The 15468-nt window shown below is 45.8% G+C and overlaps 1 protein-coding gene across 1 annotated transcript in view; it reads left to right on the top strand.

Moving 5' to 3' along the window:
• The first annotated feature begins 505 nt into the window (after positions 1 to 505).
• RAB11FIP1 (RAB11 family interacting protein 1) overlaps positions 506 to 15468 on the top strand; it is an 82938-nt gene continuing 67975 nt past the window's right edge. The window contains exon 1 of the mRNA XM_063925459.1: positions 506 to 1046. Within this exon, the coding sequence (XP_063781529.1) occupies positions 697 to 1046 (350 nt within the window). The 5' untranslated portion in view covers positions 506 to 696. The remainder of the gene's footprint in view (positions 1047 to 15468) is intronic.

Here is a 15468-nt window from a genome sequence, read left to right as displayed (position 1 = left end):
CCCCATAGACATAGATATCAGTAGACCAGAAAGCATTTGGCAGGATACATAGCAAGCATTGTCTGTGTGGGGGAGAGGTGCTCAGTAATGCATATCTGCTCACTGCTCCAGAGGCTCTTGTTCTGGTCTGCTGAGCATACGTGGGAGATGGGAAGTCACATACACGGCAGATCCCTCTTGTGTGTTCCTCACCTCACCTCCCTGTAGAAGTGAACCTGCAGCTTGCTTAGTGGTTACCTGGAGCTTTTCTGCTTGTTGCAGAACTACGAGTCTCAGCAGTCCTTAACTTGGCATTGCATGCTGGGAGTAATTATAGAAGTGAGCCGACTGGCTGGTTACTTGTTACTAGTAGGAAGCTGAGACGCACCAGTGCAGTAAACACCTCGCTTTCTCTGAGTCTGAGCGCCGTGCGTCTGTCAATAAAGTTATGTTTGATCTGGCAAAGGTGTTCTGCGCTGTTCCGCGATCGCTGCTCTGATTGGCTGGCCCGTCCCTCACGTGACTCGGGAGTGTACCGTTGCTCGGCGACCGGTGGATGCTTCGGGCAGGTAGTCCCTGGGTGCCGGGAGGAGCCGAGACGGGGAGAGGCCGCCTCCCCTGGGAGCACCGCCCACCCCCAGCATAGTCTATAACCAAGCAGCCCGCCCTCCCCACTCCACATTCCTCCTGCCCCATCCGCCGCTAGCAGCAGGTGCCATGTCTCTAGCCCAGCAGTCCCAGACCTGGTTCCCCACCCATGTCCAAGTCACTGTGTTCCAAGCCAAAGGCCTGAGGTCCAAGGGCAAAGCTGGCACTAACGATGCCTACGCCTTCATCCAGCTGGGCAAGGAGAAGTACTCCACCACCGTAGCCGAGAAGAGTTTGGCCCCGCTGTGGAAGGAAGAAGCCACCTTCGAGGTGCCCCTGCTGCACAATGACAACCAGGATCGCTGCACCGTGCGGGTCATCGTCATGCACCGGGCCCTGGTGGGCATGGACAAGTTCCTGGGACAGCTGGACCTCAACCTGTGGGAGTTGCACCAGAACAAGGGCAGGAAGAACTTGCAGTGAGTATCTGTCCACGAACAAGTGTATTTTCCCGGCAGCCTGGCTGTTGTACTCCTTCCTCTCATTATCTTTTTGCCTGTCACTTACCTACCTTATGTCTTATTTATTTCATATTAAGTAACAGATGGCAAAGAAGTAGGCTTGTCCTGTACAATGTTACAGTATGTAGCCAAAATGTAGAATGTACGAAGTATACAGTTGCTAAGTAAGTTTACACTGCAAGTTCTTTAGACTGGCTAAGGGTATGTCTTCAAAGCCACTTTGTGCAGCCCATGGTACACTGCCCTGCAGTGTAGTCACTAACAAGGGGAACATATTAAGCAGATTTAATATTATTATTATTATTATTATTATTATTCATTTGTTTGCTGTACTTAAAAAAAAAAAAAAAAAAAAAAAAAAAAACAACAACAACAAACCCCCCTACCCAAAATACAGACATAACAAATAGACTAAGCTGTGTTCAGGGTCTGCCTGGCATTTGGTAACCTGCACAGTAGGTACAGAAGACTTGTTCCTCTTATTGATTCATGTTTATGGTCTGTTGACTAGAATTCATGACAACCTACTGTATGAGGACTTATGTCAGGCATGCTTTAACGCGTTGAGTGCGACAGGTTGTCAAGAAAATTTTTGATGATCCATATGGTAGTATTTATTCTTAGTCATAAGGAACTCACGCGCACATTTAATTTAATCATGGAGAAACTGCTGATGCATTGATGTACAGTACAGAGGCAATTAGTTTGTAGTGCTGTGTACATCTTATGTTAGACTCCCATGCATCCCAGTTTTTGTTCATGGTAATATGTTGTGTAATTTGTTTTATCTAGAAAATGTTAATCTGCACAGCACTGTAAAGAAAGCCGTGCGTGGCGCACAGTCTGAGAGCGTCTCACCTGGCAGAGGTGGCTGGCAATAAAAAAGCAACATTATAATGCTTGTATTGCAAAGGTGTAATGTACAATTTCCAAATCGGGTGTGCTAGCCACCCTGTACGTTGTATTGCTGTTGTACAGCAGGGTGTTTCTTAAACCACAATGAGTGACCAGCATCATTAGACTGAAAATTAAGTTGTATCTAGTATAGTAATGGGGGTCATTCCGAGTTGATCGCTCGCTAGCAACTTTTTGCAACGCTGCGATCAGGTTAAAACTCTGCAAAATCCCGGGACTCCTGCCCCGGCATTTCAACCCTGCTATGTTCCAGGGTTGGTCCCGGGATCTTCCCGGGAACCTGATCAGTGTGAACGGGTCAATGTGCCCCGGCTCCCGTTCACACTCTATGTAGCAGGCGGCGCTTAGGAATCATGTGATCTCTTGCGCCGCCCCCGCCGCGTCACAGCTGACGTCAGCAACCCGGCAATATGCCGGGCTGCTGACTGCAGTATGCAAGGGGTCTTACCCGGGAATGTCCCTGTATGATCCCAGGACCGTATTCCCGGGTAAGACCCGCAGTTTTAGGTATGAAAGGGGTATAACAAAACAGTCTAGTTATTATTCTTTCTCGTTCTCATTCCCTATACACTGGATTAGTGTTTATGCCTAGTTTAAGACAGTTGAAACAATTAAAAAAAAAAAATGCTTCTTGGTTCTATGGCAAATCTCGCTAATAGGGCCTAATTTCAGCATTTACGTGTTAGTAAGTGAATCTGTTTCCTTTGAATGACGTTATATACTGAGCGCCTGACTTAGAGCTACATACTGTGCATCCATATACTTTGTGCAATACTGATTTTCTGCACATACACACAATATGCACCTGTATTTAGAGGTGCATATATAGTACCTTGTCTCTGCAGCTCTTTTACCTGGAAATGTGAGTCGGGGAAAACATTGTCCTAGATGTCCATTTCTAGCTTTGCATGGGGGGAAGGGGCTGCTCAATGTTAGTTATTATTAGTATTATCCTCTGTATTTATATCGTGCCACAAGGGTTCTGCAGTGCCTAACAAAACAAATGAACATGCCACCTTAAAAAAAAATAAGTTTTTCCCAGATGGTGGTGATGTATGCTTATCACTTAAAGATGCAGATGTAGCACTTTCAGACATACTACCCGGGAATTTCCTTGCTCAGACATGGGTTTTTCACAGTTAAAAAATCCTGGGTTTTTGCTTGAGACCCCCTGTCACACTACACCTGAGACCTGGGAAATTCCCAGGTCGCCCCCTTTCAGACATAAGCCTAGTCTGCCCTGGCTGCCAGGCTGCTGTCATACAGACACATACATGTCACACTCAAGCAATCACATACCCCTTTAAAACCAGCTGCTTCTCCTGGCAGCATGGAGCACAGCCCCCCAAGCAGCCCCGAACAGCCTATCGGAGGCTTCAAAGTGCGACCCAGTAGTAAAATCCTGGGTAGCACCATTCACACTTAACCCGGGTTGTTTACCCGGGACGAAGGTCCTGGGGGAAAACCATGGTCAATAGCGTTCCCGGGTTGGTACCTTTCAGACATACAAAATCCTGGTTGATGCGCACTCATGCGTAAAAATCCAGGATTTTAGAGTATGTCTGAAAGGGGTCTCAGGGGGCATTTCATAGTAATGTGCAGCTACACACAGCATTAAAGTAGATTGACATTACTCATTTTCCTACCGATTTGCAAAGTAAAATGTGCGATGTTGCAGTTGTGATGTGCCGCTGTTACGATGCCATTCTGGCCCCACATTGCCACCATTACTCTGAATTCAGTTACCCTCTAAACTGAGCCATAAGGGTGATTTTAAAAGTAAAAAAAAAAAATCCACACACTGCAGTGATAATGTTATAGATCGAAACATAACGTGCTAGCACAATCCGGTTATATTTGGGAGATTTTATGGTGCAAGCAAAATAGAAGTGATTTTCCTCCCTGACATTGATTTATTCATCACCTACTACCTACATACTCTCTGGGCCTTATTCAGAGTTGAACACAGCCCAGCCCGAACCCCGGGTGCCTGCAGCACACGGCACCTACTGTGTGTGTGCATGACCCCTCACTATGCGATCGCCGGGGGCATCAGCGTGGGGTGGCATCCGGGTGCAGCTATGTATGTGTGGGGGGGGGGTGGAGAGCAGGAAACGCAGCTGTGATTGCCGTTTTCAGGGAGGCCCGATGACGACGCCTGTATTTCCTGCGATGGGAAACACCTTGCCGGACCGCCTGTGTATGCAGGGGTCAACCTCTGTTTGAAGTTTTTGTGATGCGTTCGCAATTAAATTGCGATCACATCATGGTGCGGCGCCACACATGCTGGATGGCCTTGCCCTCTACTGGACGGCCCCTAGTGATTTTAGTGGCTGCAGATTTTGCTAAAGGTGGGTACACACTAGAGCATAGGTTCTCAAACTCGGTCCTCAGGACCCCACACAGTGCATGTTTTGCAGGTAACCCAGCAGGTGCACAGGTGTATTAATTACTCACTGACACATTTTAAAAGGTCCACAAGTGGAGCTAATTATTTGACTTGCGATTCTGTAAGGAGACCTGCAAAACATGCACTGTGTGGGGTCCTGAGGACCGAGTTTGAGAACCTGTGCACTAGAGCGACAGGGATTCGTTCTGACGTCGGAACAAATCCCCGTCAGCCCTAGATTGTGTGTACACACTGGGGCGATGCTCATAAAAGTCGGAACAAACATGTTCCGTCCTCCATTAGCAAAATACAGGACGCTAGCGACGACGCTTGGTTTTATGTTCAGCACATAGAACCAAACGTCCATCTCTAGCAGCCGCGGGAGCGCGCAATCATGCATGCACACTGAGCGATGTAGGCAAAATGTTGTTATGAAATGGCATTTCGTGCCGATATCACTCAAGCATGTACCCAGTTTAAGATTGCAAAATCTGGGACCAACTCTGTATAACCCCCTCTGTGTCCTAAAATAGAATAATCTGCTGAGGATTGTGTATACATTGGATAAGTTGTTACTTAGTGACTGGGAAAAGAGAAGGTGAAATAACTAATGTGGAAACTGTCAGCAAGCAGTGGGGCCTTTTATAGAGATTTTGTGAGTGTTGTGGTGCTTCAAGCTCTATGGAGCGCTAGTTAATATATAATGTCTTTGTTTCTCCTGTGATGCTGGCATGCGATAGCCGCACAGCCAGGTGTATGCACTGCCAGGGAACATACAGTACTCCTTGTAGAGGAGAGGCCAAAGTCACCCTGAGCATTATGTTCATGCATGCACAGAAGCTTAAAGTAGATTCTCAGTTACCTGGAGGTTGAATGCGTTGTCTGGTAGAGGGGTAACCAGATCATGCCATAATTTAATCATAGGTTTAAATAAATCTTCGGAACAAAAGGCTGAAGTTGCAGAATGATCATGTAGGATTGCTTGATCTGTGATGATGATGTTGATGAGGGGGGTACTCACGGAGCGATCGCTGCTTAAAATCTAAGCAATCTGACTAGAGTGCTTAGATTTTAAGCAGGATCGCTCCGTGTAGCCCCCACAGCGATAGCGATGCGCAGCCCCGCGCATCGCTATCGCTGGTGCTAGATTGGCCTGCCGTGCAGGCCAATCTGGGTGAAATGAACGCACCCACCACCCGTCTCCCCCCGCACGCTCAGCACACATCTCTCCCGCATCGGCCAGTGAGTACTGGCCTTTAGAGTATCAGAGAGGTACTGAGGGGGAAATAGGACATATGGGAAGCACATGAAAGAATATTTAAGACCTTTACCTCCTGATTGGACTAAACATCCCGGCATGTTCTAATAGCTTTTATCATTCTATCCTAGAATTTGTTAAATTTTTAAAAACATCCAGCCCGTTTCCTATCTTTAAGCTCCAGTAAAAGGCTCATGTACAGTTGGACATCTGTTTTAATGGCATAAAATATGCATCTCCATACCGTGCATGTATACTTCCCATGTATCTGTATGTAGGTCCTGTTGTATTTTACACTTGTGACTTGTGGTGGAAGGAAAGGGGTTATCGACCATAAGCAAAGTACAGTATGGGCACACTCGTATAATGGTGATTAGCTACGCCTGGACGCAGATACACAGAAGCTGTATCTCATGGCTGCTGCAGCAACACGCATTACAGTGGTGGCCTCTCTGCTGATGGCTCTTAATTCATTAGTGTGACTGCCTTATTATATGATATCACGGGTTGGACCACTGCAGAAAGAAAAACTTCCATTTGATTTTTCTAAGGACAAAGTAGCAGATGACTGTAATTTAATTTCACTTAAATTAATTACCCATCTGTGTGAGTTTAATTATTTTATATGATAATTGTGACTTTTCCATTTATTAATAACACCATTAAGACAATTTTCTCTTGTGTTTAATGCTTAATTGCAGCATTATATTGTACTCTGATAGGGGAACATTTACCACCAACACTGTAATCCATGTCTCTAGCCTATCTCTATCCTATCATTGGCTGACAGTAGACACACTTGTTGCTCCCCAGATATTCCTGGAACATATGCTGGAACCATCGTGAGATGTGTCTGACAGACTATACGCATGTAAATGCACTTCCTGCGTACGTTTTTACCTGCTTACATTCACTGTGCAAATCCCTTCAACTCTATATGAGCCCATGGTATATCACTGGATTTCCTAATATTGTAATATGGGCAGTGCGTGCCATTGTTCACAAGTGATCCTTTTCTTGTACATGTGCATTGTGGGAGCAGGTGTGTGGCCTCATTACGGTTATTGATCATAGGCAGCTTCTGGTGTGCACCAGGATTATACCCAGTGGTTCAAGTAGAAAAAATGTGTTATAGGTACTGCGTGTGCGCGCGTGACAAAAATATGGGTGTGACCAAATGCCACATGGGGCGTGGTCAATGAAAATGGGAGTGTGATACACCTATGACCCCAATAGTGCCAGATACATATTGCCCCCCCCCCCCCCCCCCCCCCCCCGTACCAGATACACATTGCCCCATACACACATACAGTTATAGATCAGGAATGATAGTTATTTTAGTGCTGCAGCTGCTGCTGTACTTGAAATCACCATGCCCACCGGTGATTACATACACTGCCCCACGCCGCTGACACAAATAGTATATACTACACTACAGTACACTGTACCTCAGGAGCCTGCTCCGTGTTCCTAATGCCCCCTGAGTGACCATTAAAGCTGCCACTGCGCTGCTCAAGGACAAGGAGAGAGAGGCGCGGCCACAACCCACCCAGCCAGCCCCCAGGGTCCTGTGTGTGCCCGCCGCGCCAGCGTGATTATGTCATGATCATGCTCCCAGCAGGCTAGGAAGGAGAGGCACCGAAGCAGAGACTCAGCGCACAGCGGCAGCGCTAACGGCGGCTTTGGTGAGGATACGGAGTGGCGTACCCGCGGCTAAACTCTTAACGGTACTCTGTACCCGCCCACTTGCACCACTGTAATATATATATATATATATATATATATATATATGTATGTGTATGTGTGTGTATATATATATATATATATATATATATAATTATTTATATAGCGCACACATATTCCGCAGCGCTTTACAGAGAATATTTGCTCATTCACATCAGTCCCTGCCCCAGTAGAGCTTACAATCTATACTCCCTATCACATGTACACACATTCACGCTAGGGTTAATTTTGTTGGGAGCCAATGAACCTACCTGTATATTTTTGGATTGTGGGAGGAAACCGGAGTACCCGGAGGAAACCCACGCAAGTACGGGGAGAATATACAAACTCCACACAGTTAGGGCCATGGTGGGAATCGAACCCATGACCTCAGTGCTGTGAGGCAGTAATGCTAACCATTACACCATCCGTACTGTAATATATATATATATATATATATATATATATATATATATATATATATATATAATATATATATATATATAATATATATATATAAATTAATTATTCGGTGCTGCTGTACCTCAGGCTGCTCCCCTCCGAGAGATGACATGCTGTCGTGCTCCTAATGCCGTTGTACGCCCTGACTGAATGACCCCCGCAAGTGGCGTGGCCACTGCGCTGCTCAAGGACTGAGAAATGCGCCCAGCCAGCCCCCAGGGTCCTCTGCATGCCAGCCGCGGGAGCGTGATAACGTCATGATCATGCTCCCAGCAGGCTGGGAAGGGGAGGTGCCGTCTGCGCACAACGGCACACGCAGTGCCACGGTAACTGGTAAGCACAGTTAAAGTGAGCGCCGGCTCGGCGGTGGTGGGTACGGCGCACCTGCGGCGGTGGGTACGATGTACCTGCGGCTAAATTCTTAACGGTACTCTGTACCCGCCCACTGCACCGCTGATTATACCATCCTCTTGTTATACCACTTTGTGCAAAGACCCCGAAGCGTTCTTTTTAACCCTAGATAAAACTCTGAAAATGGCTATGGGAACCGATCCCATGTGGTCTCCACATCCACAAATATTTGTGATGCCGTTTTTTTCTAATACTAGACATCATTCAGTAAGAATAGCAATTTCTGCTAAAAAGCAGTCGCTGCGATCAAATAGTTGCCGCCCAGAAATAGAGTAAAAACACCCATTGCAGAAATTGCGAACGCATCGTAATATGCGGGCTGATCGCAAAACCGTACGCAATTCCCGGAACATCAAAGATTTTTCCTATCTGCGCCAGGCAAAGTCATCCACAATTCTTGTGACACTAGAGGCTGGAAGTGGCCATAGCCGACGTTGGAGGCCCTCCTTAAAAATGCCTGGGCATGCCTGCGTTTTTCAGACACACCCAGGAAACGTCAGGTATCTGCCTAGAAACGCCGGCTTCATGTCGGTCAAACAGCGGCTGCATTGCGATCATGATGTGTATGCAATTTATGTCGCTATTTTACTCGCGCATGCGCAATCATTCGATAATCAGCAGCATTGCAAATTGCTAATTTTGCAATCCTTACTGAATAAGGTCCATTATCTGCTCATTATTTGCGTCAACAGTAGTTGAATGACTTCGTGTCTATGCAACTTAAAGCACATAACAGTACATGTTTTAATCCTATCCATACTGGAATATACATGGATGAAATGATTGAGGTACTGCTCAGTCATCTGTGCTCAAGCATGGATATCCTTAAAACATGGACTGCTAGTGTGCCTTAATGTCAGAGTTTGTGCAGTGCTACTTTATGTCCCCCCATCCCGATCGCAAGGGCTCATTACTGCCATATGCCAGTGGTGTGTAACCTCCTAGTGCAGTGATTTTCAACCTCTTTTTACTCGCGGCACACCGAACAATATTTTAAAATTGCCAAGGCACACCATCGGTTCCCCACAGAAAAAAACAAAACTCACACATTGTCCCTCACAGTTAAAAAAAAAAAAAATCCACACATACACAGAAAAAACAATCACATTGCTCCCCACATAAATCATGTTGCTCCCCACATAAATCCTATTGCTCCCCACATGAATTATTCACATTGTTCCCCCCATAAATCTATACATTCTTATTCTCCCCACATAAATACTATTGTTCCCCACAGGAGAAATAAAATAACAAATATTATCAGCTGTCCTCCTCCCTGTCCCTCAGTGGCGGGGGTTGTTCATAGTGGAGTTCTGCGAATACTGAGCAGTGGGCAGTCGGGCAGGTGTGGATGTGGGTGGGCAAAGAAAGCTGTGTACGCAGGCGGGAACTGGAAGATGTGTTTGCAGGTGGGTGGGCTGGCTGGGTGGTGAGACGCGGTGGCTGTGACCTATGATATCACACCGTTTTCAAGGCATAGGTCATGGCCGGAGCACGACTGATCCTCTAAGAAGAGCCTGGGCCAACCGTTTACTCTGAAGGTGCAGGAAGCTGCTCTGGCTCCGTGGCACACCTTGCAACTGGTCGCGGCACACTGGTTGAAAAAGCCTGTTCTAGTGGGTAATCGGCCTTAATCAGAATGAAACTTTAAATCTAAACCGCGTAGAACAATATTAAGAAATGTTCGAGAACTCCAGAGTGCTGATAACTTCCTGGAAGAAAAATACAGATAATTTCTGATTTTCTGTTCTCCTTCTAGCATTGTGGCTACTTCTAAGGATTTCCTTTTCAGATGGTTCACTGTAAATCTTTCCTCCTAGCTCTGAAAGATAAAAGCAGTGTATTTGGTATGGGTCCATATTCGTATCTCCAAAACCTTAGCAGTCCAAAAGGGGGCACTACTTTGTTCCTTTTACAGTACTATGGGCCTGATTCAGAATTGTATGTAAACCTGGTGGTTTACGTACGAATCTGATGGTGTATTCACTGTGCATGCCCAGAGCCCTGCTTGATTGCTGGTAGTTAGCAGCACCATGATTGGCAGACTGCAGCGTTTGGGGGTGACAGCTGGGACTGTGTTACTACAAAACTGTTGCGTGTCGCCCCCGTTTTTGTAGGTGTGCCCAGCCCAGGGTTTACGCCATCGGACACAGACATTCTGGACCCGATAGAGGAGATCCAACGGCCAGTCTGAGTAGGCTTCAGCGTCTTCGGGTGCGGCACTTGGGTCGCAGATGCTGGCAGGAGGTGTCTTTTCGTTGTATGGTATTGCACAGCCACTTCCCTGCGGCTTTACAGCACCGCAAATATCTGAATCAGGCCCTATGTTCCATCATCACAGCATGTATTTCATTGCAATTTCTGTTGTGTACTTTTATCTCTAATACTTGTATAGTTGAGTGTGATCCATCAAGTACCAACCAGTTAAGGTTTATTAAGCGTAATGTTCCAAAACCTTCATCTGATCTGAGGAATTAAACACACTCTTCCACCCACGTAAGTAGAGGGTCATTGCATCAAGTGGATACAACTCCTGAACCAGTGTACCTGCTTGGTTGCACGGATTGCTGGTGCCAATGGGTAAGAACCCTTACCAGAATTGCCATAAAGCACTAGATATACTCTGCAATAGAGGAATATAAGGAAAATGCTTATTTAAATAATTTATTTTTAATCTTTTTATTTTTCTGCCATGAATATAGCACATTACATAACATTTAATGTTGTAAAAAAAAGTTTGAGCTTTTCTAAGAGTTATTTTTAGATGATCTTATGGCTATTGTGTGCATGTATTTGTTTCCTGTTTTGTTAATTACATCCTAGCCCAAATAACTGGGCAGGGTTTTACAGCCAGCTGAATGTACAGTCATACAGCATGACTGTATTACTCGGAGTCACACTCCTCCTCCCACAGAGGTGCAGAACTTGCAGTATTCCTCAGTGATGCTTCTAATAGAGCAGGGATAAAGCCCAAATAATGTTAGAGAACAGAGCTGCAATGGCCTTTTACGGTATATACACAATCTACCTGCTAATTTTTAGATTGCACATGTATGCTAAAATCCAAATTGGGCTACTTGCAAATGAGAAACTCCTATTACAGTATAGTGTTTTGGAGACCTGCAATCCTCATCGTGCATTTCCTTACTGCTCACAGCCTGTATCATCTGGACACTACTGGAACACAGTGCCGGATTTCTCACTAGGCACGTGCCTACAGGTGGCACCTGCTGGGGGCGGCAAGGCAGTTGCCCCCCCCCCTCCTCCTTGCATTGGAGCAGCTGTACCGCAGTTCCTGTGTCGTCATCGATTTCCCCCACCCGTATCAGATTCAGATCAGTAGGGCGACTTGGCAGTCGTGCCCCCCCCGTGCCCAGCAATAGAGGAGCGGCACTGCAGTCTAGAGAGTCGCCTCTCCACAGCATTTTGTAATCTGAACCATAGTAGTGCCTTAGTTAACAACATTATGCCTCATAGTAGTGCCATCGCTTATTTTATGGGGTGGTCTTCAGTATGCCGGCGGTCGGGCTCCGGGCGACCAGCATACCGGCACTTATTCTCCCTCGTGGGGGTCCATGACCCCCCTGGAGGGAGAATAAAATAGTGTAGCGCGCCACCGTGCCCGTAGCGTGGCGAGCGCAGCGCGCCCGCAAGGGTCTCATTTGTGCTCGCAACACTGTCGGTAAGCCGGTGGTCGGGCTCCCGGCACCGGTATGCTGGTCGCCGGGAGCCCGGCCACCGGCATATCGTAGTGAACCCATTTTATGCCAGTACACATTATGTAACACAGTACTGCCCCTTCACATTATGACACGCAGTGCCCTCATTTCATATTGTGCGTCATTGCAGTGCCCCAGTTTATATTATGTAACATTATAATGCCCTCTAGTTAATTTTATACCACATAACAATGAGCAGGTGCAGGGGCATAACTAGGCTCCAAGGCAAAAGTCTGTAAGAGGCCCTATGTACCACCCACAGGTGAAAAATGTATATAATGCATGTAACTGTGACGGGGAACGTTGCCACTCTGAGCTGTGGCCCCCATAGCAGCTGCACTCCCTGCACCTATGGTAGCTACACCCTTGTACATATGCACTTTTTTATGGCTCTAATTGTGTGCTATGCGCATTGATCTAATGGTAAAAAGACGTCATGAGGTTGTGCGATTGTTACTTCTGTAATCATTACCTTACAGACACACCCTGTGTGACTACTGCAGAAGGGAAACAAGATGACTGCAGGCCATTTGTCAGAAACCCTCTGCAGTATGACTTTCAATCAAGCCAGAGTATGCTGCATCTGTATGTGGTAATTGGGTAAATGTATGGAGAAGTGAGCCAGTGGAGAAGTTGCCCATGACAACCAATCAGCATTGAAGTAACATTTAGAATTTGCATACTATAAAATGATACAGATAGCTGATCGGTTGCCATGGGCAACTTCTCCACTGGCTCACTTCTCCACTCTTATCACTGCTTCATACATTTACCTTAATATGTGGAGACGCATGGTGCTAGCGGGTGTGGTTCATCAAATCGACAGTGTTTAGGTCGACAATGTTTAGGTCGACAGTCACTAGGTCGACATGGATGGAAGGTCGACAGGGTTTCTAGGCCGACATGTGCTAGGTCGACATGATGATTTTTTTTTTTGTGTGTCTCGTTTTCTTCGTAGAGTGACCGGGATCCCAAATTAGTGCACCGCGTCCCCTTGCATGGCTCGCTTTGCTCGCCATGCTTCGGGCATGGTGCCTTCGCTCGGCACACTTTACCGTTCCAATCGTAGTCCACGTGGATCGTTAAGTATGAGAAAATTCAAAAAAGGAAAAAAATGTGAAAAACTCATGTCGACCTAGCACATGTCGACCTAGAAACCCTGTCGACCTTCCATCCATGTCGACCTAGTGACTGTCGACCTAGACACTGTCGATCTTCAGACCGGATCCCGGTTCTAGCACCTCCCTGGTTCTGTCACTTGCCTATGGCAATAAAGGGAAGCTTTGCTTTTATTGAAAATTATTGTCTCATGACAAATACATAAGCAAAACCATGCACACATTCACAGAGCATTAAGTTGTCTCCCTGTAAACAAGGCAGAGCTCATGATATGATGTGACTGCACATGATATTATAATACAGGGGTAGCTAGGCAATGCACTTCTCTTTGGGTACCAACATTTTTTGTTGTCCTTTTATGCCTGCAAAACCGTGTGTGTATAGTTATTTATTGATTTTGTGCAGTTTTCTCCACCAGGGACCTATTTTATTTATTTTAATCGAATTGTTGCCATTTTCTTTCTGAACATGGCCATATCATATATTTTTAATGATGTAGTAGTGACTCTGGGTGTATTATTAGTAGTAGGGACACATGGGATGACTCTGGGGTGTAGTAACAGTAGAGGGGCACATGGGATTACTCTGGGGTATAGTGACATACAGTGACTCTGGGGTGTAGTAACAGTAGTAGGGACACATGGGATGACTCTGGGGTATAGTAACAGTAGTAGTGGCATATGGTGACTCTGGGGTGTAGTAACAGTGGTAGGGACACATGGGATGACTCTAGGGTGTAGTAACAGTAGTAGGGACACATGGAATGACTCTGGGGTATAGTGACATACAGTGACTCTGGGGTGTAGTAACAGTAGTAGGGACACATGGGATGACTGGGGTATAGTAGCAGTAGTAGTGACATATGGTGACTCTGGGGTGTAGTAACAGTGGTAGGGACACATGGGATGACTCTAGGGTGTAGTAACAGTAGTAGGGACACATGGGATGACTATGGGGTGTAGTAACAGTAGTAGATACACATGGTGGCTGGTAGTACTAGTTGGGACACACGATGACAATGGAGTATAGTAATAGTAGGGACACATTGGTATACTATCCACATCCAGATGCGGTAGATATAGACATGATGCACTCAACTGTATTTATAAATATGTTGTAGTGAGTGAGCGCTTCTCACTCAACTTTGCTTCCTCCCCACCCAGCTTCTCACCCCAGTCCAAGCATCAGTGGGTAAGCAGCAATGTCTGGCCAGTCCCTCCAGCTCTTTAGGAAACTATGCTGGACACTCTTCTCCTCCGGTCACTTAGGCTATTGATGCATAGGCAGTCCCCAACTGTGTCCAGCTGACGCTGCCACTCCTCGCACTGTCCTGGATTCCACCAAAAATAGCCTAGCGTGTCATCTGAAAGAGCTTGCCTTCACCTGTTCTAATAAATGGCGTAAATAAAATATGCAGCTTAGTAATTTTCTGTTCATAATACTTTGTCCATATAAAATTGTTGATATTACATAATTGTGTCTGTCACAGGTGTGTGTGTTTTATAAATAGCCTGTACATTGAAGTTATCTATGTTTGTACAGTCTTATTTAGTGAGCTATAATAAGCTGCTCTGTAACAGCATGAGGCGAGCCAGCTCCCGGTATCTGCCGATACCGGTTACACAATAGACAGTCCCATCTTAAGCAGGCAGCAGGTCTGTCCACATTCCTGTTGCCTTTACGTGGTAATACCTCATTTCTTTGTGCTCAGTGCTTTTGTGTTATGGGCAGCCTATTCTGCCACAGCGCATTGCACAGAGACTGCTTCTACCGAGGATCTGAGCATTCTGTATTTTTATGTTTCTCAGAAAGGTAAAACTGCACCATACTTGGTGTGTATGAAGGCGTGAAACGTATGTCACGCTTGTATAACTTGACACCTCACGCTATGTATAAGCCCTATTGTGCTTTACAATTTTTTTTTTTTTATTTTTTTTTTTTTTAGTAATGACCTGATTTAAAACAAATTATTTTAGTTTAGGTTTCCTGCAAACCTAACTGCTTAGTACATAAAGGGGGAGATTCAATTGTTTGAAAAGTCAGTTGGGTGTCTGTTTTTTCCTGTCTATGAGATAGGAAAAAACAGACACCCATCTCATAGACAGGAAAAAACAGACACCCAACTGACTTTTCAAACACTTTAATTCTTCCCCAAAGGGGTATATTCAATTAAAGTCTGATCCTCTCCGACAATTCATTATTCAATAGCTGTCTGTTTCCGCCCATTTCCCCTCCCATTCCAACCATTCATTTCTGCCCTCTTATTGGCAAAAATTAAACTCATTGATCCCACTCATCCATGTGCTTTTCGGCTTGTCGGAATTTCCAACAGGGCAGAAAAACTGCACTTCAATTGAATATTGAAAGTTCAGATTATCGGCAGAA

Source organism: Pseudophryne corroboree, chromosome 6 (genome assembly GCF_028390025.1).
Source record: "Pseudophryne corroboree isolate aPseCor3 chromosome 6, aPseCor3.hap2, whole genome shotgun sequence".
In the NCBI taxonomy this organism is placed as follows: domain Eukaryota; kingdom Metazoa; phylum Chordata; class Amphibia; order Anura; family Myobatrachidae; genus Pseudophryne; species Pseudophryne corroboree.
This window is presented reverse-complemented; position numbering and strand designations above follow the sequence as displayed.